The following is a 27,781-nucleotide window of genomic DNA, read 5'->3' on the forward strand; positions in this document are numbered from 1 at the left end:
CAAAACATAAGTTAAAATTCTGCAAAATGTCCCTTGTGAGTTGCACAGAGTTTGGATTGTATGATCCCACTTTTATTAAAATCAAAATAATCTCTATTACTACATCTAGGAGGAGAGGGAGAAACCTGGAGCAGCATTCAGGAAACTAAACAGTGGTTATGAACAGGTGATGAAGGAGCACATTTCTCTGCCTCCTGTGCAAGTATTTTTGTAAATAACTTCCCAAAATAACTTGCATGTATTTTAGACATATCCAACTATCCCATAAAATGTTTTTTTAAATGGGAAGAATGAAACAAGAAGATCTCTATCTGAGGTCACCAGGGAACCTCCAAAGTTTCAGAAGGGAAAGAGGGAGAATCTTCTGGAAGCAGCAGATGCCAGAGAGCCCCAGAGATAGGAAGCAAGGACCCAGAGAGGGACTGATGAGGACATCCAGGGTTGGAAATAAGGAAGCAAGGGATAAGCGTGAGGCAGAGGAAATGGAAATAAATGGGGAGACGTGGGAGCAGGAGAACAGCCCTGTGTCAGGGGCAGGTTATTAGTTTAGCCAAGTCTGCCTGTTGCCACGGGGTAAAGGGAGAAGATGATAATATGTAAACACGGCCAGCACTTGGACTCCTCTCACTACCTGTGTGTTGATGACGTCTGACCCTCACAGCTCCCCGGAGTTAGGCAGGTTACCATCCCTCCAGCGCAGGGAGGAGTCCTTTGAAGAACAGAGAAGTTAAGCCACTCAGCCCAGTGAGGTCCCAGTGAGGAAACGATGGAGGCAGGCCTGGACCTCAGGCGGTCTGGCTGAGCAGCCCCTGTTGTTCTGAAGGTCACTAGAGCTGCCTAGCACAGCGCCTGGCCAACAGTGAGCAGAAAAGATGCTAATGAATGTGATTATATTAAAAGGCGAGGCTTCCACCCGCAGCCAAGTGCCCACAGGAACATGCACAGGCCCTTCCCGTCCAATACCAGCTTTATAAATGTCCCCAGAAACTGCCCTGACACACTGAAGGACAGCACTTTTCCTAGGACATAAAACTCCCTGAAATATGGCAGGAGGTCCGTGCAGTTTCTCTCTCTCTCTCTCTCTCTCTCCCCTCTCTCTCTCTCTCTCTCTCTCTCTCTCTCTCTCTGTCTGTCTCAATCCAAGGGTGCTTAACCAGTCTCTCTAAATTGCTTAGGGCCACGCTAAATTGATGAGGCTTATTTTGAGCTGGAGATCCTTCCGAATCACCGAGATTACTCACAAGCGCCACCAAGCCCCGCTCTCCCCACCGGCTTTTTTTTTTTTTTTTTTTTTTTTAAGAGGGGTAGAAACTGGAATCCAGACAGGGCAATTATCTTGCTTAAAGGCTCACAGCAGATAAACCGTGTGATTTCCAACGCCCGCGCTCTGACCCATATCGCCAGGCGGATGAAGAGCTCGGCGGTCGAGTGAGCCCACAAGCCCCCAGCAAGTGCATGTGGTTATTCTCTCCTTTCCGCAGCTGCGAGGCGGGCTGCACCAGGCGGCGGATTGAGGCCACTCCTCCTCGGGAGCTTTCTTAACCCAGAGGCTCAGCGCGCCGCTGTCTGGCCCCTCCGCTCGAGGATTGCGGTTCCAGGTGGTTCCCTACCTCGCTCGCTCCTGGACGCCGGGTCTGGCCACCCGCCACCAGCCCGCGCTGGGGACAGGCCCTGTTCTTCTTGCTCATCAATTCCTTCTCCAGCGCAGGAGCCTCCAAGCGGATCAGCCTCACCTCCCAGCCCGCCCTGCGACTCCTGCACCTGGCGCTCCCGCCGCGTCTGCTCCCCCGCGGGTGGCGTTGGCGACCCCGCCTGGGGCAGCCCATGGGCGGCGCACCCTGGCACTGGAGCCGGATTTCTTGCCTGGAGGACCGATCGCTTTCTTCTTGTCACCGAGCCAGGTCCCTGCGGCGCTGGGGAGGGACACCTGGTGGCGTCTGAGACCTCTATCCACGGCCCCAGGCCTTGCGCAAACCCTGCTCTGCTCCCACCAGGTGCCAGACGGCGCTGCGGGCGCCCCGGGACCAAACCGCGTCTGAAATTATCCACAAACGCAAATCACCTTAGAATCTTCCGACACATGCAAACCAAGACCGCAATGAGGGTCACCTTAACCTACCAGGAGGACCACGCTGCCCACTGCTGGTGGAAAAGTACTTATGGTGCCATCTCGAGGGGAAAGTGTATGGACAAATTAGAAGAACTGTCACATGATGTGGCTGTCCCACTTCTGATCCCGGAACAAGCGACCCAATTATTTATCCACAAACGACTGGATAAAGGAAACGTGTTCTATGCACAGTGGAATATTATTTAGTCTTTTATTGTGTGTGGCAGGGTGAGAATTGGGATTTGGGGGATTGAACAGTCAAGCGTCCTTGGGAAGAATGGCTGCGACATTCTATAGCAACCGGAGGGCAGGCTCCCTGTAGGCAGAGCAGGGCTGTGGCCACCCCCTGGAGCACTCATTATACCCAGACACCGTTTTATTCTCTCATCTCCCGAGAGGATGGTGTTTACACAGCCCAGAGATGCCTGCACCAATACCAACAGGCTCCTGCGCCTCCCGGGGCTGGAGGTTCTCTGCCCACCTGCAGCCATCCGCTCACTCGCGCCCCCTGGTGGTCAGTCCCGCAGCAGCTCTGTGCGTGTCCCGGGAGCAAAGGGACCTAACTAGCCTAAGGGAGGGGAGCTAACCTGGACTAAGGGAGAGGAGTTAATAGAGATTTAGAGAAAGGGGTTGACCTAGATTAATGGAAGGAGCTAACCTAGATTAAGAGAAAGGGGTTGATCAAGGCTGAACGCCTCAGGCCAGGAACCCATCTGGCACTTGACATCATGCAGGACCTTGTTTGACCTTGCCTTGAGGTAGCTTTGCAAACACAGAAATGCAGAGTCTGAGAGATGCAGACAATCAAGGGAAAGGCAGACTGCTTCTAGGGGCCTGTCTTGACCTCAGGGCCACTCACCGGTTCCCAGCATCCCATGGGAAATTTGATATGGGATCAAAGTAGGCCACAATTCCACTCTCCACCTTGCATGGAATCCCAGTTAAGAAAACATCTTCTGCAGGGCACAGTGGCACATGCCTATAATCCCAGTGGCTCAGGAGGCTGAGGTCAAGTTGAAAGCCAGCCTCAGGAACTCAGTGAGACCCTGTCACAAAAAAAAGAAAGAAAGAGAGAGCTGGGGTTGTAGCTCAGTGGTAGAGCGCTTGCCTCACATGCATGAGGCCCCAGGTTTGATCCTCAGCGCCACATAAACATAAATAAATAAAAATAAAGATGATGTGTCCATCTAAAACTAAAAAACAATTTTAAAAAATGGGGAGCTGGATATATGGCTCCGTGGTTAAGCACTCCTGGGTTTAATTTCTGGCCCCCAAAAAGAAAGTACTAGTATTTTTAAAAACTTAAAAAATAATATTACAGCAATATTAAATCCCCCAGGGTGCTGATTATATGTTGATAATGCAGAAGGATGTGTTTGTTCGTGCAGACACCTAGGAATGTATTTAGGAATTGAGGTAGGCAGGAGGATGTCCCCCAAAGACATTGGCCCCTAATCTCGAGAACTTGTGGACATTACTACATATTGGAGAATTCGAGACCCCTCGGCTCCTGGCTGGCCATCTCTAAGTCCTGGAATGTCCTGCCTAATAGGAGTGTCTGTGTTTATCATGAACCTGGATAGTTGTGACCCTTTTCACAGACCAGATTCTGGAAGATAAGGATCGTTCCTCCTAACCATAACACCTGTAAAAATGGGTGGTTGAAATCCAGTTAGAATTGGTCGGCACGGGCCAAGATGTCATGGAGTTGTCATGGGAGTCGGGATTTGAAAGTCTGATGTCACCCTGCTGTCAGTGGTGGACCTGGGCAGGACTCTCTAGAAACTTCTCTGGGGTCCCCAATAAAACTGAAGTGCAGGAGAGACATTTGTCCCTCTCCTCTCTGAGAGGACCCACTCTCTCCCTTTAAGAGTGTCCCCTTTCCCTTTTCCTATACCTTCAATGAACTCATGCCTATTACTCTTTTTTTAAAAAAAATATTTTTTAGTAGTAGTTAGACACAATATCTTTATTTTATTTATTTATTTTTATGAGGTGCTGAGGATCAAACCCAGTGTGTCACACATGCTGAGCTGTGGCCCCAGCCCAATGCCTATTACTCTTGAATGACATGTCTGAAATCTTTCAGTCTTGATCACAAGAATCAGGGGTTTCAAGAAGGCTTCTTGGTCCTGCCTCGTGTGTCAGAAGGCCCCAGCTCTGTAACAAAGGACAAAATGTAACCTTTAAGATTTGTTTTCTGGGGCTGGGGATGTGGCTGAAGCGGTAGCACGTTCGCCTGGCATGCATGCGGCCCGGGTTCGATCCTCAGCACCACATACCAACAAAGATGTTGTGTCCGCCGAAAACTGAAAAATAAATATTAAAAAAAAAAAATTCTCTCTCTCTCTTAAAAAAAAAAGGAATTGTTTTCCTTCAGACTAAGATTGTGGCTCAGTGGTAGAGCGCTTGCCTTGCGCGTGTGAGGCTCTGGGTTCGATCCTCAGCACCACATAAAAATAAATTAAAAAATAATAAAGAATTTGTGTCCATGTGCTGGGCTGTGGCAGGAGCCAGAGAGGCGAGGGCCACAGGAGACCTGGCTTCTTACACTCTGGCCCCATCACATCTCTGGGGTGCTGGGATCAACTGCACAGGCTCTGGGACTGGCTTGGGGGGGCTCTGATCCCAGCGCCACCCACCATTGCCTTTTGGTGACTAGAAAGTTACCTGAGCTCTCTGTTCCTTATCGCTATGCTCAGGGTCTGGAATGTCCCCAAAGGGCCACATGTTAAAGGCTTGGCACAGATTGGTGCTGCAGGCGGTGGGTCTGGCGGGGGGGTCCCTGGGGATGTGCTCTTGAAGAGGGCTGCGGCTCCCAGCATCTTCCCCTTCCTCTTTTTGAGTCCTGGCCACGAGGTGAGCAGGTTTGCTGGGCCACAGGCTCCCACCACGCAGGGCTGCTTCCCCGGCAGAGGCCACGGGCCACCGGATCCTGGAGCAGAGGCCACACAACAGAGCCCACGGAACCCCTTTTCTTCCTAAGTTGAGTATGTCGGGTATTTGTTGCAGTGACGGGAAGGTGACATATTCATTCATAAAATGGGCACGGTGAGAACACGGGTACTGCCTTCCTGTGTACTGCTGTGGGCGAAATCTATTCAAAACGTAGCATCTGAGCCACCAAAGGCCGCGCAGGTTCTGTGGATGGAGAATTTGGTAGCCGCTTAGCTGGGCAGCCGTGGCTCGGGGTCTCTCTGTTTTGTTTTTTGTTTGTTTTTTTTTTTTTTCTATAAAACACACTTAGGATAAAATTAATTTATCAATTAGGCAACTGCAGAAGATGATCAATAATAACTGTGCGAAGCCACCCTGAGCTATTTGAGCGTCTTCACTGGGCCTTGAGCCAAGGAGATTTAGGTTTGGCTTTGCAATCCGTTTTGTGTCTCCGCCCACTGGACGTTTGCACAAGGCACTGACCTGCTGGCCTAGGGAGGCCCCATCTCCTAGCTCCTGAGTTGGGCGTAACCTTTTGGGGACTGGACAGCCCACCTCCTACCTTCTTTGGCAAAGAACATTCTATGGAAAACCTTTGAAGTTTCCCCCATATAACAAAGCACATGAGGGCTCTGGCTCGCTCTCTTCCCAGTGTGGAAGCTCGGCCCCTGAGGTCGAAGAGCTGTCCCACGCTCGATTTCTAAAATTACTTTCCATGTCATGTGTTTTTTTTTTTTCCACCACCTTCTTTTCCTAGCTTTATTTCATAGCCAGACAGTTTCACGCAGAGGAAACCCAAATTCCACCACCCCCATGGGCCATGGATGAGAAATAACAACTCATAAAATAGAAAAAATATAACAACATATTGTAATAAAATGGTCAACATCACTACTCCTGTGCTTTGAGGTCATTATTATGTAAAGTAAAAGGGACTTGAACACAAACCCTGCCATACCCCTGCAGATGCTCTGATAACCCAGGAGGTTACTCAGTTACTAACGGACAGGTAGTGTATACAGCATGGATACTCTGGACAAAGGACTGATTTGTGTCCTGGGTGGGATGGAGGGGAATGGCATGAGATTTTGATGTGGTACTCAAAACTGTATAACTTAATATTCATTATTTTTTTATATTTGGAGTATTCTATTTGATGTTTTCAGACATCTGTTGATCTTGAATAATTTAAAGTGCAGAGAGGGGCTGGGATGTGGCTCAAGCGGTAGCGCGCTCGCCTAGCATGCGTGCGGCCCGGGTTCGATCCTCAGCAGCACCACATACCAACAAAGATGTTGTGTCCGCCGAGAACTAAGAAAAAAATAAATAAATGTTAAAATTCTCTAAAAAATAAATAAATAAATAAATAAATAAATAAAGTGCAGAGAAAGGGCAGTACTGTGTCCCCATTTCTACAACATCCTAGTGGTTACACAGATTTGCCTTATGGAGTGTGAGAGGAAAACACACACACGTATGAGATCATTGAGGGCCACCCTGGGGGCTGGCAACCACAAGTCCTTAACTCAAAGGGGTTCTGGGGGCATTAAACACATTATTATATCAAAAGGATCACTGCTGAGTATATAATGAGCGCTAATAAAGGTTACTTTTGTTATTGTTGGCCCACAGGTTGATCTTTTACCACATGACCCTGTGGATGTTTTCAAGGTCATAATCTTTCTCTCTTCAGTTTAGGACGTCCTTCAAGTAGCTTCTACTTGAAATGGTTTTTGAATTTCTGAATAAATATGTTTACTAAAACTTTACAGAAAAATGTCTGATCCAGGTGCATTTCCAATGACTTAGAAACAAGAATAAAAAGTTAATGTTCCCCTACACAACCTCCTACTTTCCTCCCAGTAGGAAACCACTTTTAAATTTATATTCTTCTGGCCATTTTATCTTAATTTGTAGACACGTTACACTAGTCTTAAATAAGTGAGGCTATTGTGAACCAATGACTCAATGATTTTAATTTGTTTGCACAGTTTATCTGGAAACCATGCCTGTTGAATCAGAGCATTTAGGTGATAGCCTAAGCCCCATGGCGAGACCATTAGGAGATTTTTTTTTTCTAGGTGGTAAAAGGTGTTTTCCCCCTTTATTTTATTTTTTTTATTTTTTAGTCCTGGGGATTGAACTCAGGGGTGCTTAACCACTATGCCACATCCCTAGCTTTTTTTGGGGGGGGGGTTACAGATATGCACCACCATGTCTGACTGTAATATTATTTTCTTTTTTTAAAAATATTTTATTTACAGCTTAGTTATCGGCAGACACAACATCTTTGTTTGTATGTGGTGCTGAGGATCGAACCCCAGGCCACACCCATGCCAGGCGAGTGCGCTACCGCTTGAGCCACATGCCCAGCCCCTGTAATATTATTTTCTAATGTTATCCACATTTAGATTTCCCCACTTCTTCCTATAATATCTATTACAACTGCTTTTTAAATCCAGAATCTGACCAAGGATCATAATTACTTTTGGCTTCGTATTTCTTCATTCACCTTTAAGCTATAAGAGCTGCCAATCTTTCTTCTCCCCTCTGCAGCACTAGGGACTGAGCCCAGGGCCTCACACGGGCAAAGCAAGTGCTGTACCCTGAGCTACATACACCCCCAGCCTAAGATATTGATTTTTTTTTAAATATCCAGGGAATTTGTTTCATAGGAATTGTCTCCTTTCCCTCAAATAGATGCACTTTAACAGCTTTATCAGGAGTGTTGCAGAAGTAAGCCGTGTTTCCTAGGACACTTGTCCCATTGATGGTGTGTGTGTGTGTGTGTGTGTGTGTGTGTGTGTGTGTGTGTTTCATGGTACTTGGGATTGAACACATGAGTGTTCTGCCTCTGAGCTGCATCCCCAGCCATTTTTTAAATTTTATTTTGGGACAGGGTTTCGCTACGTTCTTGAAGCTGGCCTGTCGCGCTCCTCACGACTCTATTTTTTTGCTGAGGGTCACTTCAGGGGAACTGAGCTGCACAAAATAACCACACAAGAGACACAGATACCTTTTTATGTGACGGCTCCTCTGACCTTAAGGGTTCTCATAAAGACAGAGAGAGAGAGAGAGTGCGTGCTGACCCCTTTTATTGGGGAGAAGCCGTTCACATGAGGCAAGGGGTCAGGATTCAGGGGCTGAGTCTAGCTTCCTGATGTCCGCTGCCAGCGGGTTGACTGACAGCTAGCAAGGCCACACAATCTGGAATTGTCTCCTTTCCCCCAAATCGATGCAAAGCAAGAGAAGGTGACATACAAAGTGTTTCCATGGAACATTCTATCCCAAACAGGGCAAAGGGGTAATATCACAATGGTACAGATGAGTGAAGCTCAATCCATGGGGCGACAAACCTGCGTCTGAAGATGTGTCCTCAACCTCCGGGACTGGGCAATGTCCAGGTCACTACTAGATGTATGGATGGTCAGAGCTTCTCTGCTCAGGGAAGGAGAATACTGATCATTCAGACTGGCTCCCCACACTGGCCTTAAATCCTGATCCTCCTGCCTCAGCCTCCTGAACCACAGGGATTACCGGCATGCATCACTGCATCCAGTGCATTTTTGACCTGAGTCTCCAATTTAATCAGGTGCCAGTAGGTCTCTCTAAAGTGTCCACATTCTGATAATTGACTTTCCCTAAATTGCAAAGATTTGATGCAAACTTTGGCACTGAGAAAGGATTGCAGTTCAGAACAATCATACACGATATCAGAAGTTATGCAATTTAAAGATATCACCAAAGCATTAGCAAATCTAAATGTCCCAAATTGGGTGTTTTAAAGTACCCCCTTGGGGCTGGGAATGTGACTCAGGGGTTAAGTGTCCTGAGGTTCAATCTCCAGTAACAAAAAAAAAAAAAAAGGAAAACTAGCCATTTACTAATCCAAACATAAGAAAAAATATATATACATTTAACAAACATTTATGTATTACTATGGGCCAATAATGAGGTCCTAAGTTCTTTTTCAAAGATGACCTTGGGCCAAGTGAAGTAGTGCCCACCAGTATTCCCAGATACTCCAGAGGCTGAGGCTGGAGGATTACAAATTGGAGGCCAGCCTAGGCAACTTAGTGAGACTTTGCCTCCAAATAAAATTTAACAAAAGGCTGGGATGTAATTCAGCAGAGGGTGCTTTCCTAGCATGTGCAAAGCTTTGGGTCTCATCCTCACTACTGAGGGTAGGAGAGACAAGAGGGGAAAGACAGAGAGATGTTAATCATTTGATAGAGGAGAGATCTGAAGTGCAGAGAGGCTTAGTGATTTGCCCCAGGCCACACAGCAAGGAAGCAGCAGAGCCGGTTGTTAAACCAGGTCATCTGGCTCCTGACCCCTCTCTCTGCAAGTAGAATATTAATGTGAAAAAGTAAGACTGACAACACATCAGATTGAAGCAGTCCTTCCAAGAAAGAACACTTGGCAACACACACACACACACACACACACACACACACACACACGATGTGCACACACATCGGGGATTGTAATAAAATTTTTTGCAGCAGTTGTTCAGTGCTCTGCAGCTTTGGGGTGTCTGCAAAAGTGGCTGAGGGGTTGATTCCCCCAACTCCACCCCACAGAAAGGGCCACTGAGCCTTTGTGCCCTGGACAGCTGGGTTTTAGGGGGGGTGAGCTGATCCCAGGGGAATCTGGGCCTTTGTTAGGACTCTGATTTTGGCAGAAAAGGGGATTAAAATAGGGTTCCCCCGAGGGACTGGAGATGGAGAGGGGACGGAGGGTCTGGCTTAGGGAGCAGGAGTGGGAGCCAGGGCTGGCCTGGGTGTGGGGAGACAGGAAGTCCCAGGCAGGAAGGAGGTGTCTTCCAGATGGCCCAGTGGTGTCTCTGAGGTCCCTTGGGAAGGGACACGCCCATGGAAGTAGGGGAGGGGAAGGGTGACCCCCACCTGTCCATCATAAGGGATCTCAGCAGACACCCCACAACAAATACCCGGTTGACAAGAGAAAGTCGTGACGGGTTTACTTGAGTTTTCCTTTTCTATGTTCTGGCCAACAGCTGTGTCGAAATGTGATTGGACGGAAAGGGTGTGGGCGGGTCTGGGGGCGTGGCTCAGCGGGGAGCTCAAGGCCCTGGGCGTTGGGTTCCCCTGCCAGCCCAGATCAGAAAAGAAAAAGAAAGTAAGTGCATGCTGACAGACTGATGGTAGGCCCAGTGGCAAACCCTGCAAGGCCCGCCTATGTCACACTCCTTCCTGCCAGGAACGGGACACAGCCCTTCTGAAATGGGGATGTGTGTTATGACCTTCCAGAACTTTCTTTATGGCCAACTGCAGCACAGACAGGCAGGACCCGGTTAGAATAATGTTTCCGGGCTTTCGGGCCTGCTTTGGGGAGGGCGGGTTCTAGCTTTTGCCGTCCACCTCAGGGAACAGACGTTCTCATTTCTATGGCTTGCTGGGGACGCTGAGGGCAAGAGACCAGAGGTCAGGGCAAGGTCAGAGAGGGCTGCTTCTGAAGCCTTCACTTTAGGGACCATCTTCTGAGCCCCAACAATTGTAGGCCCTGAAGTCTCTGAACCAGAGGCTGAGTTCTCTCTGCAAGAGAGGCGGGTGGAATTTGCCAGTGGCCTTTGGCTGGCTGCAGAGAGCTTCCAGAACCAGGAGTGGACTTTGCCTCTCCTGACCTCAGAGGGGCTTGACTTTGTCTGAATTTATTTTGCAATTTGCCTTAGAATTGCCCTCGTGAGCCAGGCTTGGTGATGCATACCGGTCATCCCAGCATCTCAGGAGGCCGAGGCAGGAGGATTGCAAGTTCAAAGCCAGCTTCAGCAATTTAGCGAGGCTCTAAGCCACTTAGTGAGACCCTGTCTCCAAATGTAAAATAAAATAAAAAGGGCTGAGGATGTGGCTCAGTGGTTAAGTCCCCCTGGGTTCAATCCCCAGTACCCACCCCCCTAAAAAAAAATGCTCTTATGATCCTAAATAAACATCACTCTTAAAGAGCAATCGATGACCAAGAGGTGACATAACCTCACTCCACTCTCCTTCACATGTCTGGCACCTTTGCTGTGCTGGAAGCCAGGGAGGAGGGGGGACAAATGCCAAGAGAAAAAGAACCCACAAGGCAGGGTTAGGGGGTCAGGGAGGGCCAGGCAATGGGAGCAGGCAGGGTCAGCTAGGTAGCCTGGAAGGATGTCACTGAGCAGTGACATTTGAGAGGGCAGTGAGGGAATGAGTCACATGGATATCCAAAAGGACAGTGTTCCCTACCCGTGGCAGAAACCTGCCTGCACAACTAATATGGGAAATCAAACAAGACACTGAGCGTGCACCCCAATAAGGCAGGGGTACGGTATTTATAATAAGAAAACAGTGAGCCGCGAGGGACGATACCTTCCTTTCCCATCTTAGGTTCCCGGCTGCTGTCCCCAGAGCAGAAGACTGCTGGGATTGAGAAGAGCACCCAAATTGACGTGCTATAGGTCTGACATGATATGGGAACCTTCATAAGGAGACAAAGACCCCAAAAGCCTCTCTCATTTTCATGCATAGGTTGGATGAAGAAGTGGATAGTCAGAGAGGGATGTGATTGGACCCAGGGCGTGTGATGTCATGTAATAAGCTGGGGGGATTGAGCAAAGATTCTTCTCTGGGTCCTCGTGTCCTCAGAGGTAAGGATGTTCATCAGGGAGGGCACAGGAGGGCTGGGGTGTGGCTCAGTGGTGGAGCACTTGCCCAGCAGGCACAAGGCCCTGGGTTCCATCCCTAGCACAAAACAAAACGTGGGGGGCGGGGGACCACCTCTCATGATACGCTGGGAGGAAGGAGAGGAGGAAATCAGAAGGAACTCCGTGCTTCTGTGAGTTTCTTCCAATGCCCAGGAGCCAGATATCTGGCTCGGGTATCAGTATCTCGAATCCCATTATTGGTAATGAAATAGTGAGGAGCGTCTCCAAGAAACACCATAAAGGCTACAGCTACAAAGGTGGACCCAAACAGGGATGTGGTCACCATGCCTCAGATACCTGAGCAACTTTGATTTTCTGAAGCGATGTGAGACTAAATAATGTCCGATCCTCTTACAATGGACCTGCTGGTAGATGCATTCCTGGAAAATTCAGTACGTGTTAAATTCATACAAAAATACTAGATGCCTGTGGGTAAAAATGGAGTTTGGTTCTTGGCTCAGATTCCTTTTTTGAGAAGGTGGAGGGTACCAGGATTGAACTCAGGGGCACTCGACCACTGAGCCCCATCCCCAGCCCTATTCTGTATTTTATTTAGAGACAGGGTCTCACTGAGTTGCTAAGTGCCTTGCTTTTGCTGAGGCTGGCTTTGAACTCGAGATCCTCCTGCCTCAGCCTCCTGAGCTGCTGGCATTACATGCATGTGCCACCATACCCAGCTTTTTTGACTTGGATTCTTGTAACAGATTTTACCTGCTCGCTTATCTGCCTGGATCTTGGGCAATGTCCCGGGAAGCAGGACATTAATTTTGTGGGGTGGAACCTACCAGATAGTAAGCGTGGCTTTCACCCTTTACTTGAAAAGCCAGTAGGGAGTAAGGGACCGCCTCTACACATTTCCATTGTAGTCAACCTATGGACTGATGGTGGGGGAGGAAGGGAAGAGGAAACAGGATGTAACAGGAGCCCTGTGGGGACCATGCCAACCTGCATTGGGGCCACGGGCTGATGGGACCAGGGATTTATTCAGCTTCTCCTTCCCAGGATCTGGGAACTGCACCTCAGAGCTCTCCAATCAATTTTTCCAGAGTTGATGTAATTTTGAGGCTGCCACGTGGTCATCTCTTGTCATGCAAAGGGAGAAAGAGACAAAAGCAGAGAGAAGCCCAAGGAGCAGAGGGGACGATGCCTGGGCAGAGGCGACGGTGCTGGGTTAGGTGAGCCTCTTTGGGGACGGAGTAAAGCGGAGTCACTGCACTCGGTGCCTCTGAACCATGGATCTTCCTCTCTAACCTGGGGTTGAGGGTTAAATGAACCGATGCACAGTAAGGGCTTGGTTCCCAGGGAGTTGCCAGAAGGGGCGGTTGTCATGTCCCTGGTTATAAAAGAGAGCCCTTGGCAAGCCTGTACTCTACTGTGGGCACAGACAAAGCCTCAGGAAAAGTAAAGTGCTAGGACTGAGTGGCCCGCCAGGGGGCGCTGTGGCCCTCCTTCAAATAAGCGTGGAGTAGCATTGAGGGGCTCCATCTGCTTTCTCTCCGCCTCTCCATCCTCCACTTCCTGCAAACAGGATATTTTTATGAATGTTTCTTGAAAGATCATTCCTCTCTGTAGAGGCAGGAACCGTCTTCAAGGGCCGGGCTCCGTCAAGCCTCTGTCCCGGGAAGAGCCAGTTGCCGGGAGCGGCCAGCAGGGGGCGCGGTGGAGGCAAGAGGTGCGCGGGGAGCCCTGGGTCTCTTTGGCAGGGTCGCTGCACCATCAATCACCACGTTCCTCCATCTCAATCCATCTTCCGCTGGTGAAGGAACTGGGGTTCCAGCATCCCCCTTCCAGGTCTGAGGGCTGGGTCAGGCTGCTGGAGGACGCCCTGTGGTGAGGAAGAGGAAAGGGAAGGACCGTCTCGCAATACACATCATTTCTGGACATTTCCTCTCTGCTGCAGACTTTAAAGGGACTTAAAAAAAATTGAGCACAAAAAGTCGGGGAACCAGTCACAATCTCCCCCACCCTTGTCCTGAGATAATAGGGTGCACGCACGTGTTCTTGATCTTCCTTTAATCCTCATGGTAACTTACCTGACACACTTCTGCATCTTGCCCTTTTCCTTAGTAATATGCCTTTTATATATAGAATTTTCTATATGTCTACACAGGGAGCTAGATAGTAGGTGGATGTGAAGTGGGATAGAAAAGATAGAAATAGGTAGAGCTGGATGCAGTGGCCCATGCCTTCAATTCCAGTGACTAGGGAGGCTGAGGAGAGAGGATTGAAAATTTGAGGCCAACATGGGCAATTTAATGAGACCCTGTCTCAAAATAAAAAATAAAAAAGGGTGGCAAAATAGCTCAGTGATAAGAGTACCCCTGGCTTCAATCCCCTGTACCACTTCTTCAAAAAAAAAAAAAAAAGTACAAAGGAGATACAAAAGAACAAGAAAATCCAATTTTAATCTGAGGTTCTACGTACTTTTCCAAGCCTGTCACTTCTCAAACTAGTCTCTCTTCCAGGCCCTTTACTCCCAAATTCCTGAAAAATCTTAAAAGTTAACTGTAAACTCACCCACTTAAGATAATTACTTTGTGCACGGGTAAATCACTCCTCAATAAATAGATTAAGTAAAGAGAAATATGACATTTTAAGCAACTTATTATTTAGGGGACTTTCTAGCATTATCCTTCTGATCAGATAGTGATGACCACACCCAGCCAAAGGATTCGGAGAACGACCAGACCGCCATAAACCCTCTGGGATAATGAGATTGAGGTCATCCCTGCATACGTTCCATGCACACCTCTCAGCAAATTTCCTTTAAAAGAAGAGCCAGAAACTACCCCAAATGTGTCTCTCACCCTCTAGGTGGCTCGCGTCCACCCTTGGACGTGCATTCCTGCTTTCCTAAATACATCTTGGGCTGTGCCTTCACTGAGACCAACATTCTACCCCATCACGTATGCCAAGGACCCCACCCGTCCTGAGTCCCGTTCCCCCCCTCCCTGTGTCTTCTGGGTCTCCTCTCCCATGACAGAGGAATATGCCAAAATTTATGTAATCGGTCCCCTCAGGGGTGGAAATGCAGGCTGCTTGTCATTTGCTGTTGCAAACAACACTGCAAGAAGTATCTTTGTACAAATATCATTTGTGTTGTAGAATTTCACTTACTTGTTTGTTTTGGTACTGGGGATCCAAGCCAGGGGTGTTCTACCTCTGAGCTACCTCCCCAACTCCTCTTTTATGTTGAGACAGGGTCTCCACTAAATTACCCAGGCTGACCTTGAACAGTCAGCCTCAGCCTCCCAAGTGGCTGGGATTCCAGACGTGTACCCACCACTCCCGGCTGCATTTAACATTTTATGTATTTGAACTTATCATGGTGTTTTGGTCTCTGGGTTTGGGTTAAACTTGGTAAACTTTTCCCTATCTGGCAAATTAAAAAAAAAAAAAAACAAAAAAACCCTACCTTTTCTTTTAGTACTTCCACAGCTTTTCTGTCATTGCCTGGTTACAGTATGTAAGGTGAGAAGTTAGTGTTCATGTTAGTTCTTCCTCGATGCTTTGCTGAGCACTTAAGTTACTTTGTCTCACCACAGCCCGAGAGCCTAAGTTCCAGTTTAATATCCACATTTTTTTCCCCCAGTACTTGGGATTGAACCAAGGGGTACTCTGCCACTGAGCCACATCCCTAGCCCTTTATATATATATATATATATATATATATATATATATATATATATATATATATTTTAGTTTGACACAGACTTTCACTAAATTGTAGAGGCTGGCCTTGAACTCCTGATCCTCCTACCTTAGCCTTAAGATTATAGGCATGAACCACTGCACCCAGCTCATGTGCGTATTTTACAAGTGAGAAACAGAGGAGGAAAGACTCAGAGGCACGTGGCCCAGCTCACCTCGGAAACAATTGGAAACTGGCTTCCAGCTCCGTGACCTTCCTTTTACCACAATAAAAGTAGCTACTCTTCTGAGCCATTAAATCACTTTTAAAATAATATATTTTAGTACAGTTTCAGATTTACAGAAAAATTCTGAGAATGGTACAGAGTTTTCAGATGCTCCCACACCCAATTTGTCCTACTATTAACATCTTACATCAACACAGTACATTTCTCACAATTTAAGAATCAAGGGGCTGGGGATGTGGCTCAAGCGGTAGCGCGCTCGCCTGGCATGCGTGCGGCCCGGGTTCGATCCTCAGCAGCACCACATACCAACAAAGATGTTGTGTCCGCCGAGAACTAAAATAATAAATAAATATTAAAATTCTCCCTCTCTCTCTCTCACTCTATCTTTAAAAAAAAAAACAATTTAAGAATCAGTATTGACAAACGACTTAACTGAAGCCCATGGGCAGATTTCCATAGATTTTACTTAGTGTATTTTAACTTATTCCAGGATCCTATCTAGGGTTTACTATTGTCATGGCTCTTCTTGTCATAGACTTCTCTTGGTTGTGACAATCTCTCAGACTTTCTTATTTATTTATTTACTTATTCATGGTACCTGAGATTGAACCACTGAGCCACATTCCCAGGACTTTTTATTTTTTATTTTCAGACAGGGTCTTCCTAACTGGCTTAAGGGCTCCCTAAGTTGCTGGGGCTGGCTTTGAACTTGCAATTTGCTGAAGCTGATCTCCAGCCCCCAATCCTCCTGCCTCAGCCTCTGGAGCCTCTGGGATTACAGGTGTACACCACAGTCCTCTTTTTTTTTTAGAAAATGACTTTGGCACTTTTGAAGAGACTGCTTTGCTATTTACTAGAATATCTAAGCTGGGGTTGTCTGCTTTTAGGTATTTATGTATGTATACCCCCAGTCCCTCTGCCCCCTTTTATTGAGACAGGGTCTACATTGAGGTTCTGTGCAGACTTGCCCTTTTTCTGCCTCAGCCTCCTGAGTGACTGGGACTAGAGGCCCAGGACACCAGCCAGTGGATTTCATTTTTATTAGACTGGGATTGTGGGGTTCTTTTTTCTGGTGATGATGGTGGTGGGGGTGGATAAAGTGCCCTTCTCATCATCACATAGCAAGGGTGCACTCCTCCACATGAGTCATCACGGATGATGCTCACCTTGGTCACCTGTTCCAGAAAGTGTTTGTCAGGCATGACACAGTGTGAAACCGCAGCCGCTCCCGGTGCTCCCACCGCATTCTTGGAAGGTCAGCATCACCTCCTCTTGGTATCTACACAAATGATTTGGGATTCTGCACGGGACATACTTGACCCACATTTCCCCAGCGATTTATTTGTTTAATCGCTTATTTATAGCATGCAATTTTATTTGTCTCTTTATTTTTGTGATGGAGTCTCTGTCTTGTCCAGGCTGACCTTGAACTCCTGGGCTCCTGTGATCTGTCATCCTCAGCCTCAGGTGGCTGGCCACTACATCTGGCTCATTACCTTTTTGTTGTTGTTACTGAACTCAGAGGTTTTACCACCAGACTACATCCCCAGTCTCCCCACGATCCTAAGAGCCTCACTAAATTGCTGAGGCTGCCCTCAAACTTGCGATCCTTCTGCCTCAACCTCCTGAGTCCTTGGAGTTACACGCCTGCGCCAAATCCCTGGCCTGGCTGATTTTTTTTTTTTTTTTTTTTTTTTTTAATTTGCACTTGGGTAGATAGATGCACAGGAATAGAGATGGAACGTGGATACGGTGCAAAACCTAAAACCCAAAAACTTTGTGCATCCTGAAGGATCCTCCCTCCACCGAGGCTCGACCTACCCGGTAGCCCGCTCCTCGGACCCTCCGGACAGACAGCGATATCTTGGACATTTGCAAACTTGCATTTGTACTTTTTGTACCCAAACCACGTACTCGACGCACGCGTTTGGTGTTTTCGTTATTTTATTTCTTAACTCGAAGCCCTCCGGGCCTCAGCAGCGCCGCGGACCGAGCCCTCCCCAGCCCCGGCGCAGCTCCGGCGCAGCCCCGCGGGCGCCATCCCGGGGGTCCTGCAGCAGCTCCGCGCTCCCTCCGCCCAGCGCCCCGCCCCGGCCTCTGTGACGTCAGCCGGAACCTGGAATCCCGGCTGCGGGCGGCGGCGGCGGCGGCGGAGGCTGCGGGTCCCCGGCGGCCTCTGCCGAGCGCGCGCGCAGCCATGAGCGAGTCCAGCGTCAGTGCGCTCCAGTCCGGCAGGCCCCCCAGGCAGCCCGTGGTCCACCAAGGTAGGCGGCGGGCGGCGCTGCTGGCGCCAGGGGCGCACGGCGACAGCAGGTGCTGGGGATCGGCGCGCAGCGCCCCTCGCAGGTCCCCGAGCCCGACTTTGGGGGAGAGCAGGCGGGAAGAGGGAGCCTTCTTGGGTCTGCCTTCCCTCCTCCACGCCATCCTCCCCCGATCCCGAGAGAGCGTGCAGAGGAGCTCGGGAACCGCGGTCCTGACCCGGATCCCGGGCCAGCCTCTCCACGGGAACCTCATCTGTTAAATAAAAAGACCCAGGGAGCCCCGCCTGGCCACCTTCCGTCATCTCCCCTCCGTGCCTGTACGCCAAACTTGTCACACTTTGCCATCAGACCACTTGAAAAAGGATTCTGCCCCGGCACTTTATTGGGGTGTGCGTTTTGGTGAGTGGCTTGCTCTCTCTGAGCCTCAGATTCTTCAACAGTTAATCGGGAGGAGGATGGTGTGGAAATAGCTGTAAAGTGCCCTGCACAGTCCTGGGACAAAGAAAGGCACACACAAATGATAGCCAGCCAAGCATGATGATCCCCCCTCCCCCAGCCCCCTCTTTTATTGGGTAAAATGTTCAGCAAAATCCAGCTCCATGAATTTTTACTCAAGTACATAAAACCGCACCCAGTTGAGCTAGAAAAGTTGCTAGCAGGCAGACTTCCTTGTAACATTTGTATCTTATTTTTGTCCTGAGCAAGACAAATCGCATCTGCTGTGAATTTTATCTGCAATGCTTTTTGTGTTACGATTGGGAGTCAGAGATATAACAAAACCAAGGATTGTTCTCAACTTCTAGAAGAAAAAATCTACCAGAGACCTAAAGCCTGAGAAAGGACTCAGGAATCAGAGAGGAAAAAATCAAGCGAGGTCCAATGCTAATTATTTTCTGGTTCAGTGTTAATACTGCTGGCCTCAGCTCAACCTCAGCCTTTTAAGAATAGCCGGCAACTGGGGGTGCAGTTCAGTGGCAGAGTGTTGGGGCTGCATACACGAGGCCCTGGGTGCGATTCTCCAGCACTAACGAAGAAAAACAGCCATTCAAGCATTTCTCTAATTAGTTTCTATTTATCTTCTTCGATTCATTACGTTGAAGATGCCAACTTCTGTTTCCTGTGCAGAGATCCTGAGAGTCATCTTTGTGAGATCTTTGCTGAGTGTTAAGGGGACTAAGTGATATTTTTCTAATATCACACTGGTCCCTCTAACTGCAAGATCTCCTCTGCTCCTCCGACAGATGGTTTCTCTCTCCCTCCATTTTTTCTTTTCATGGCAGTGCTGGAGATTGGACCCAGGGGCCCACACATGTCCTTTTTATTGTATTGTTATTTTGACACAGGGTCTCACTAAGTTGCCCAGACTGGCCTCGACCTTGGCCATCCTCCTGCCTCAGCCTCCTGAGTGACAGATGATTTTTTGACCTGGTGCCCATCAACATGGGCAGGAGGCTCAGAAGAGGCCTTTTGTAACTCTGCGGCACTTTAGAAACAGGGACTGTCTGGGTGGACATCAGGGGAGGAGGGTTGGGTGGGGGGTGTGTAGCTGTCATTGTAACAGATACCTGAGCTGACCAACTAGGGCAAAGCCGTGTTTTGACTCCCAGTTTTAGAGGTTCCGTCCATGATCAGCAGTTGGTGCCGCTGTTTTGGAGGCAGCTCATCATGGCGGAAAATCCGCTGCCCCTAGGGGCCAGGGAGGCCAAAGGAAAGAGAGGGGAAGAGCCGGGGCTCCAGGTCCTACCCAGTGACACTGGCTGCCTTCCCATTCCAGCCACTTGGCAAGCTCACTGCTGGCTGGGGGCTTTGGCATCTGCCATTGTCTCTGAACCCCTCTTCCCTTTTATCTACCTTCCTCCCCCTGCTGGGCCTCTAGAGTCACCTTAGAGAGGCTGACTGCTGGGCCTCTAATCGGAAGGCCTGTGGCCATCTCTCTGTCTCTGACCAGTTTCTCCGCTCTTCTGTCCAAGCCCTTGATTTGATGGTTTTTCCTTCGTTAAGGAAGGTCTCTCCTTCCAGATGGCGGGTGCCCCAAAGTGGGGGCTTCGTCTTGTTCTGTAGCACCTAGGGTGGTGCCTGGCACCCAGGAGGTGCTCCGTGGACTTGGAACGAATGAGCGAGACGCATCTGCAGCTACCCCGGCAGCTCTGCGTGGGAGCAGTGACTCTGGGCTCTCTGGTGGGTGCCTCGGTTTCCTTGTGGGTTAAGTGGAAATAACCTCTGAACCTGCTTCAGGGGGTCATGATAAGGATTAAGTGGACCCCGTGAGCACTTGCCTCAGGTGTGTGTGTGTGTAATGAATCACCCCAAAACTCTGTGGCTCCGAGCAGTAATAATCACTCTCAATCTAGTCGTTTCTGCGGGTCACAAATTGGGAGTGACTTTCCTGGTGGGTCTGCCACAGGGTCCCTTAGGTGCAGGCAGTCACCATACGGCCTTGTGGCCATGGGAACCCTTGACGGGGGCTGCAGGAGCCCTCCTGAGGGCCCGCTCACACGGAGGGTGGCTGAAGCTCAGTTGCCCCGTGCACCTCCCGGGGTGCACTTGAGTGTCCTGCGACAGCAGGGCGACAGGGCGGTGGTCTTCTCTGAGCGTGGATGATCCAGAGACAGCGGGAGGGAGTGGGAATGGCTTTTAGGAGTTGGTTTCGGGAGTCCCCGTGTCATCGACGGTCGGTGAGCCCCATCGTGGGGTGGGACTCTCGGGATTTGGGGAGGGAGCTCGCCCTGGGCTGCGCTGGACCCTGGCCCAGTCCTGGTCCTAGTGTTAGCCGTTGTCAGTGTCTGGGCCGCAGGGCTGGGGACGGCCACCCCTTGGCCTGGGCCGAGTGGGCCTCCGTGAGCCAGAAATGAGCAGCTGCCCTTCCTGACTGGCCTGTCTTAGTGCCCTCACGACCTCAGGCCCACCTGATGGCCCCCATTTTGCTCCTCGAGGCTGCTAAGCTGCCCCTCCCTCCACCGCGGGACCGTGACCTCGCTTCCTCATAAGGCACACATGCTCCTCTCCTCTGAGTGGACAGCACTTCCCCCTGGCTGCCTCGCCTCCCCCAGGCTGGCCTCCGTGTCCCTTCTCGTGCCCACACAGCCCCCAGCCCATATCCTCAAAGCACCTCTTGGGCTGTATGTTACTGTCCCTTCTCTTGAGCTGTATGTCCCCTCCCACCCCCACCTCCATCCTGGGGATTGAACCCAGGGCGCTAACCACTGAGCCACCTCCCCAGTCCTTTTTATTTATTTATTTTAACTTTGTTTACTTATTATGATTATTTTTTAATGCCGTGCTGACGATCGAACCCAGTGCTTCACACAAGAGAGGCAAGCGCTCCACCGCTGAGCCACATCCCCAGCCCTTTATTTAATTATTTTAACTTTATTTTGTTTATTTATTATGATTATTTTTTAATGCCGTGCTGACGATCAAACCCAGTGCTTCCTACATGTGAGGCAAGCACTCGCTCCACCGCTGAGCCACAACCCCAGCCCCTTTTTTATTTTTTATTTTGAGACAGGGTCTGGCTAAATTGCTTAGGTGTTGGATAAGTTGCTGAGGCTGGCCTTGAACTTTCGAGCCTCTTGTCTCAGCCTTCCAAGCTGCGGGGATTACAGGTGTGCGCCATGCCCAGCGAGCTGTGTCATTTTCGAGAGCAGAGACCCTTGAGTTCGGGTGCTCACTTGGCCTCTTAAGCTTGTGGATTTGAGGAAATGACCTCCTTTTCTGAGCCTCAGTTTGCTCACCTGTGAAGGGGAGAGTCTGATAGGAGTTAGAAGCTGAAGGGCGACTGCCACTCCCCAGCCTGCACTTGGGCTGCCTCCTCGTTTTCCCCCAGGCCCAGGGACTGGGTGCCAGGTGCGGTGGCCCACTCCCTTAATCCCAGAGACTTGGGAGACTGAGGCAGGAGGATCACGAGTTCAAAGGCAGCCTCAGCAATTTAGCGATCATCTAACAACTCAGTGACACCCTGTCTCTACATTAAAAATAAAAACAGGGCTGAGAATGTAGCTTAGTGGTAAAGCCCTTGGGTTGGATCATCAGTACACACACACACACAAAAAAAAAAAAATGCACAGGGTCTAAAAAAAAAAAAAATGCACAGGGTCTTTCTGGATTGCCTAGGCTGGCCTCAAATTTCCCATCCTCCTGACTCAGCCTCCTGAGCCACTGGATCATAGGCATGGGCCACCCAGCCCAATAAAATGAACCATCTTAAAGCACAGGAAGTGTAGAGCTCATTGGCATTTTGGATGCTCACTGTGTGTGCAGCCACTGCCTTTGTGTAGTTCCAGAACATTCCATCACCCCAGAAAGAAACCTCGTGCCTGTTAAGTAGCCCTTCCTCATATCCAGCGCCGGCCGAGGGCCGTGGATTTGCCCCCTCAGGGCGCTTGTGGGAGCCTGGGGGCTTTCCCTCCACTGGGTTCCTCTGCAGTGTGGAGGGACCCTTCATGCCCTTGCACGGCTGAATATTACTCCGCCATTTGTCCGAGGGTCTCTGGAGGCACCCCTGGCGGTCCCCGTGTGGCTGCTGGGATGGTGCAGCTGTGGACAGCCTTGCACACGTTTTTGTCTGGACATCTGTTCTTAGTTCTTGGGGACTTCTGCCTGGCAGTGCACCCGCTGTCCGCCCGTGGAGACTGTGACCTTGACTCCGTGGCTCAGGAGCCACACCCAGGTGACTCAGCCCAGGTCAGCCCAGGTGTCCAGGTGGCTGCGGCGGGGCAGTGTGGAGCCCTCTGTGGTGGCTGCAGAGCCCTGTCCCACCCCTGTCTCTCGGCCTCTGCTCTGGTCAAACCTTTGGCTTTGACCTTGCCTGCAGGAGGCAGGACCTGGCCGGCTGCCACGTGGGCCTCTGGGGGAGGGCACAGCTGGGATTGGAGAGAGAGGCACTAAATGGTCCCTGCGGAGGGAGGAGCTGGAACCTTTTCCGTTTGTTTTGATGATACCTAAAGAAACTCTCTGGCTGGTGGGTGGACAGGACTGCCTGACCCAACTCACCAGTTGTCAGCTGTGTGGCCTTGGGCAAATTCTTAACCTCTCTGGGCCTCAGCTTTCTCACCTGTGGAATGGGAATAACTAGTTACTGAGAGAATTTAAAGGGATCAAAGAGGGCTCACTAACAGGCACTGGGCACGCAACAGTAGCCTTCAGCACTGCGGAGGGGGGGGTTCCCCACTTCTGGGGAGGGTTTGGTGAGTGCTTCTAGATTAAAAAGAGAAAGGCACTCCAAACTCATTTCCGCAGAGTTCTTTCTCTTTCTCATCCTTCCTTTCAGTTGAACCCAGGGGCGCCTGAGCACTAAGCCACACCCCCAATGCTTTTTACTTTTTGAGTCTAAGTGCTGAGGCTGGCCTTGAACTTGAGATCCTCCTGTCTCAGCCTTCTGAGGGGCTGGGATCACTGGCATGCACCACAGCTCCCGTCTGAACATGTTTTCTTTACCTTGTTTTTTTTTTTCTTCTTTATTTTTTATTTTTGAGCACTTTCAGCTTCTCAGGAAAATGAGCAAGAGATACCAACTTCCCACAAGCCCCTCTTGTCTTACTACTTTCTCCTGTTATTATCATCGTGGGTTAGTGTGAGTGGGACTTGTGTGGTGACCCACCGGCCACTACTGATGCTGTGGTTGGTACTGGGGATTGAACCAGGGGCACTTAACCACGGCGCCACATCCCCAGCCCTTTTTATTTTATTTTTAAATTTTGAGACAGGGTCTCACTAAGTTGCTTAGGGCCTCACGAAGTGGCTGAGACTGGCTTTGAATTTGCCATCCTCCTGCCTCAGCCTCCTGAGCTGCAGGGATGACAGGAGTCATGCCACCACGTCCCGGCTGTGGTTGACTTCTTTAGGCTGAGAAAGTTCTCTCTTTAGCTTATTAAGGATTTTTATCAAGCTGAGTGTCAAGTTTAAAAAAAAAATTTTTTTTTCAGTTGTAGATGGACACATGCCTTTATTTTACTTATTTATATGGAGCTGAGGATCTAACCTAGTGCCTCACACCTGTGAGGAAAGTACTCTACCACTGAGCTACAGCCCCAGCTGAGTGTCCAGTTTTTACATTTAAGAAGCGTATCAAGTTGGGCCTGGCGGTACACACCTGTAATCTCAGCATTCAGGAGGCTGAGGCTGGAGGATCACACGTTCAAAGCGAGCCTCAGCCACGAAGGGAGGACCCTAAGCAACTTAGCAAGAGCCTGTCTCAAAATAAGAAATAAAGAGGGGGCTGGGGTTATGGCTCAGTGGTTGAGCACCGCTGGATTCAATCCCTGGTACCAAAACCAGAACAAACAGAAAAAAATAACAAAAAATAAATGCATTAAGATACAGGGCCTGGGGTTGTGGCTCAGTGGCAGAGCACTTGCCTACCGTGTGTGAGGCACTGGGTTCGAGCCTCAGCACCGCATATAAATAAATGGATAAAATAAAGGTCCAACAACATCTAAAAAAAATTTTTAAAAAAATAGAGATAAGTACATTGGCTCCGTGTGCTGGTGATTTACCTGAACAGATTTCCAGGATTGCATTACGGTGAGAAGAGCGGCCGGACCCATGACTGGTGCTTGTCAGCCTCTCCTCTCTGTGACAAAATACCTGACCTAAACAACTGAGAGGAGCAAAGAGAGTCTGAGTCCGCGGTGGGCAGGCTGCAGGGCAGAGCAGGTGAAGGGTGGCAGAGGAGAACCGTGTTTACCGTGTTCACCTGCCCTGTTCATCCCCCCTGGTCTGCGGGGCCCCTCCTCCTCCCCCTTCCAGGTGTCAGGAGGGTGGAATGTCCTGGTCCCCGCTGGACGGCTTCCCTGGGACTGTCCCTGGGACCAGGGCCATTGTTCCCCTCTGTGGGTCGGAGGCCGAGCTCTGCCCGGCCTGGCTGCCGGCTCTGTCTGTTGTTTCAGGAAGTGGACAGTGTAGAGAGATAAAAGGGGGAAATAACTGCCCAGGCCTGGCCTCTGGGGCGTCTGGCTGCTTTTCCCCTGGAGCATTGTTTGGGTGGGGGACCCCCCAGAGCAGCGCCCTCCACCCTCAGAGGAGGAGGAGGAGGAGGAGGAGGAGGAGGAAGGGAGGGCACCAGCCCTGAGCCCTGACCCTGTCCTGGACCCTGGGCGGCAGGCAGGGTCCCTGCTTCCCCGGAGCTTTACTTCCAGGCAGGCCACCAAGGAGGTGAAGGGAGAACAGTCGGGCCATGGAGCCAGCCCAGGGGCTAGGGCCAAGGGAGAGGGAGGCAGGGCCTGCGTGGTAGAGGCCACCCAGGGGTGACTTCTAAGCTGAGGCCTGAAGGGTGTCAAGGGGCGGTCAGAGCGCTCAGGGACAGGGACCTCAGGCTGGAGCTGAGGGCAGCAGCAGGGGGACAAGGTCAGGAAGTGGTTGGAGAGGGTCGGTGGGGGCCCGGGTCTGCACCTTGGACTTCCTGTGGAGTCACTTCCTTTAATTACTCCCGGCAACTCCAGAACATTGGGATCGGTTGCCCGTTTAACTTTTGTGGAAACCGAGGCTCTGAGCAGCTACCTGACAAGCCACCGGCTGTGGTTTGGGTATGGACTGTCCCCCAAGAGTCCTTGTGTGGGAGGCGTGGTCCCCAGGGTGGCGGTATTGAGAGGGATGGGGTGCCTTTAAGAGGTGGAGCCTCATGGGAGGTCCTCAGGTCATTTGTAGAGGTGTCCTCCAAGGGGTCGTGGGACCCTGGTCTCCTCTGTGCTCCCTGTGTGGCAGTGCAATGCCCCCTCACCCCTGCCATCACACGATGCCGTGGGGCGAGTCCTCATCAGGGCTGAGCCGATTCAGATTGAACCTCCAGAACCAGCCTAAGTAAAGCTCCTTACAGGTGTCCAGCACAGTGGATCAGACACTGTTCTCAGGCCAGATACAGCCTGCCACCTACTTTTGTAAATAAAGTTTTATTAGAACACAGCTGTGCCATTCATTCAGACTGCTTTAGTAGGACATAGTAGCACACACCTGTAATCCCACTGATATGGGAGGCTGAGGCAGGAGGATCGCAAGTTCTAAGCCAGCCTCCGTAACTTGGTGAGGCCCTTTCTCAAAATAAAAAATAAATGGGCTGGGATGTGACTCAGTGGTTAAGCACTCCTGGGTTCAATCTCAGTACCAAAAAAAAAAAAAAAAAAACACCTGCCTCAGGTATTTAGTGAAGAAAACGGACCAAGACCCCACGAAAGTGATATTCCCAAGCTCATCTGACAAGTGTTTGCTGAGCACCTATTATGTGGCAAGCATCATGCTGGTTGCTGGGAACAGCGGGAGCTTGACGCACTGACATCTTTGCCTTTATGGGTCAGACCTTCGCTCAGCCTTGGGGAGAGTTCTCTGAATTTTTCATATCTGCATAGTGAAGACACTAGGTCAGAAAGACCTGTGTGCTTAAAGCAGCTGTGGGGCACACAGGTGACAAGATGTCAAAGTCACGGCTACCTCCTGGGGCATGCTAAATGCTCAGGAAAGCCTCCTTATTACTGTTGCTTCCAGAAACACTGGTAATCTCTCTTTGGGAGAGGTGTTGGTGAAGGAGAGAGAACGCTTGGTTGAAAGAAGAGTTTGAGGCACAGCAAGACCATCCCCCCCTGCAGACTTAAGCTCATCCTGTGGATGAAGCTTATCAATGAATAACCCGAGTCCCAGCCTCCAGGTGTCCGGCACAGTGGATCAGGCACTGTTCTCAGGCCAGATCCAGCCTGCCACCTACTTTTGTCAATAAAGTTTTATTGGAACACAGCTGTGCCATTCATTCATTTTCTGATCCTCGGTGGCTGCTTTCCTACCAGGTCCCCCGCCGACTTGCGATGGAGACCGAATGACACAGTAATCATCTACTGTCTGGCTCCTGGTGGATGAGGTTTGCTGGGCCCTTGTCCAAGCTCCCTGTCCTCAGGACAGCTGTAGGAGGTGGGAACTGTTGTCCCCATGTCACTGGAGGGGAAATGGAGGCACAGAATGGTGAAGAAAGTCGCTGGGTTTCCCAGGGAGGGGCTGGGGTTCCTACCCAGGCCGGTGTGGCCTCTCTGTTCCTCACACAGAATCACAGGAAGCCAGCCAGCCAGGTGGAAACTGGGAGACCTGGGTCCCGCCGAGGCTCTGAAGAGCCAGTTAGTCACTGCTCTGGGCCTGTTTGCTGCCTGGTGGTAGAGCAGGACCCACCCTGGCCCCAGGCCCCTCCCCCTGCTGGTTGGCATGACTCACGGGCTCTCCCAGCCCTGCCGCCCAGAGTCTGGCAGACCAAGGAGGCCCCAGGGGATTCTGGCTTCTGCCCTGGACTCCAGCTTCTGGGCTCCTGTGGTTGGGGCCCCTCCACTATCTGGTGCAGCAGCCACGGGTCAGTGTGGCCACAGTATTCATTTCCTCCCTCACCCCAGCCATATCTCAGCTGCTCCATGGACCCATGAGGCCAGTGGTCACCATGCTGGACAGCACAGGTGGAGCACCTTTCCTTCATTGCAGGAGAACAGCCCACCCAGCCCATGGGCCCCAGCTGGACTGTCACCATGCCACCCCGTGCGGACCTGATTCTGATCATCACTCCTCTGCCGTAGCCACGGCTCCCACCCTCCCATGACCCCTAGAGCCCAATGTGGCCTGGCCCAGTCCTCCCCTGACTCTCTGTCCTTGCCGTCCTCCCTGTGCTGACTCTCCAGCCACTCGATCTCTCAAACTCACCGAGCACCATTCTACCTCAGGCCCTTTGCACTTCCTCTTCTGTCACCTTTGGAGTCTCTTCCCCCCAGGTGGCTGTGTGGCTGTCTCTCCCGGCCTTGAGTCTTTGCTCTGATTTTACTTTCTCAGGAGACTGACCTTGGCCGCTTTGTTTACAGTTGTCTCACCAACTAAAGGATCTGGTTCTCGGTTGCTTAAGTCTCCCGCAATAGAACACAGGTGTCAAAAGAAAGGGCACTTTTGTGTCATA

General features: G+C 50.3%; 2 protein-coding genes and 1 long non-coding RNA gene across 5 annotated transcripts in view; 1 reads left to right on the forward strand and 2 right to left on the reverse strand.

Annotated features, from left to right (window-relative positions):
* Nucleotides 1-2,102, reverse strand: part of Tmc5 (transmembrane channel like 5) — a 58,548-nt gene extending 56,446 nt beyond the window's left edge. For all 3 annotated transcript variants that reach the window (XM_078024282.1, XM_078024281.1, XM_078024280.1), the window contains exon 1: nucleotides 1,611-2,102. The gene's annotated coding sequence lies outside the window, so the exon portion shown is untranslated. The remainder of the gene's footprint in view (nucleotides 1-1,610) is intronic.
* A 15,610-nt stretch (nucleotides 2,103-17,712) lies between these two features.
* The window catches only part of Tmc7 (transmembrane channel like 7), a 45,889-nt gene continuing 35,820 nt past the window's right edge, over nucleotides 17,713-27,781 (forward strand). Inside the window, exon 1 of the mRNA XM_021725429.3 lies at nucleotides 17,713-17,877. Within this exon, the coding sequence (XP_021581104.2) occupies nucleotides 17,811-17,877 (67 nt within the window). The 5' untranslated portion in view covers nucleotides 17,713-17,810. The remainder of the gene's footprint in view (nucleotides 17,878-27,781) is intronic.
* On the reverse strand, nucleotides 26,505-27,668 carry LOC144367542 (uncharacterized). Its single transcript, XR_013427033.1, has 2 exons — nucleotides 27,535-27,668; nucleotides 26,505-26,790 (listed from the first exon to the last, which is right to left on the reverse strand). It is a non-coding gene; the product is annotated as an uncharacterized LOC144367542 (long non-coding RNA).

The sequence above is a fragment of the Ictidomys tridecemlineatus genome, chromosome 10 (assembly GCF_052094955.1).
Source record: "Ictidomys tridecemlineatus isolate mIctTri1 chromosome 10, mIctTri1.hap1, whole genome shotgun sequence".
NCBI classification, from domain to species: Eukaryota; Metazoa; Chordata; class Mammalia; order Rodentia; family Sciuridae; genus Ictidomys; species Ictidomys tridecemlineatus.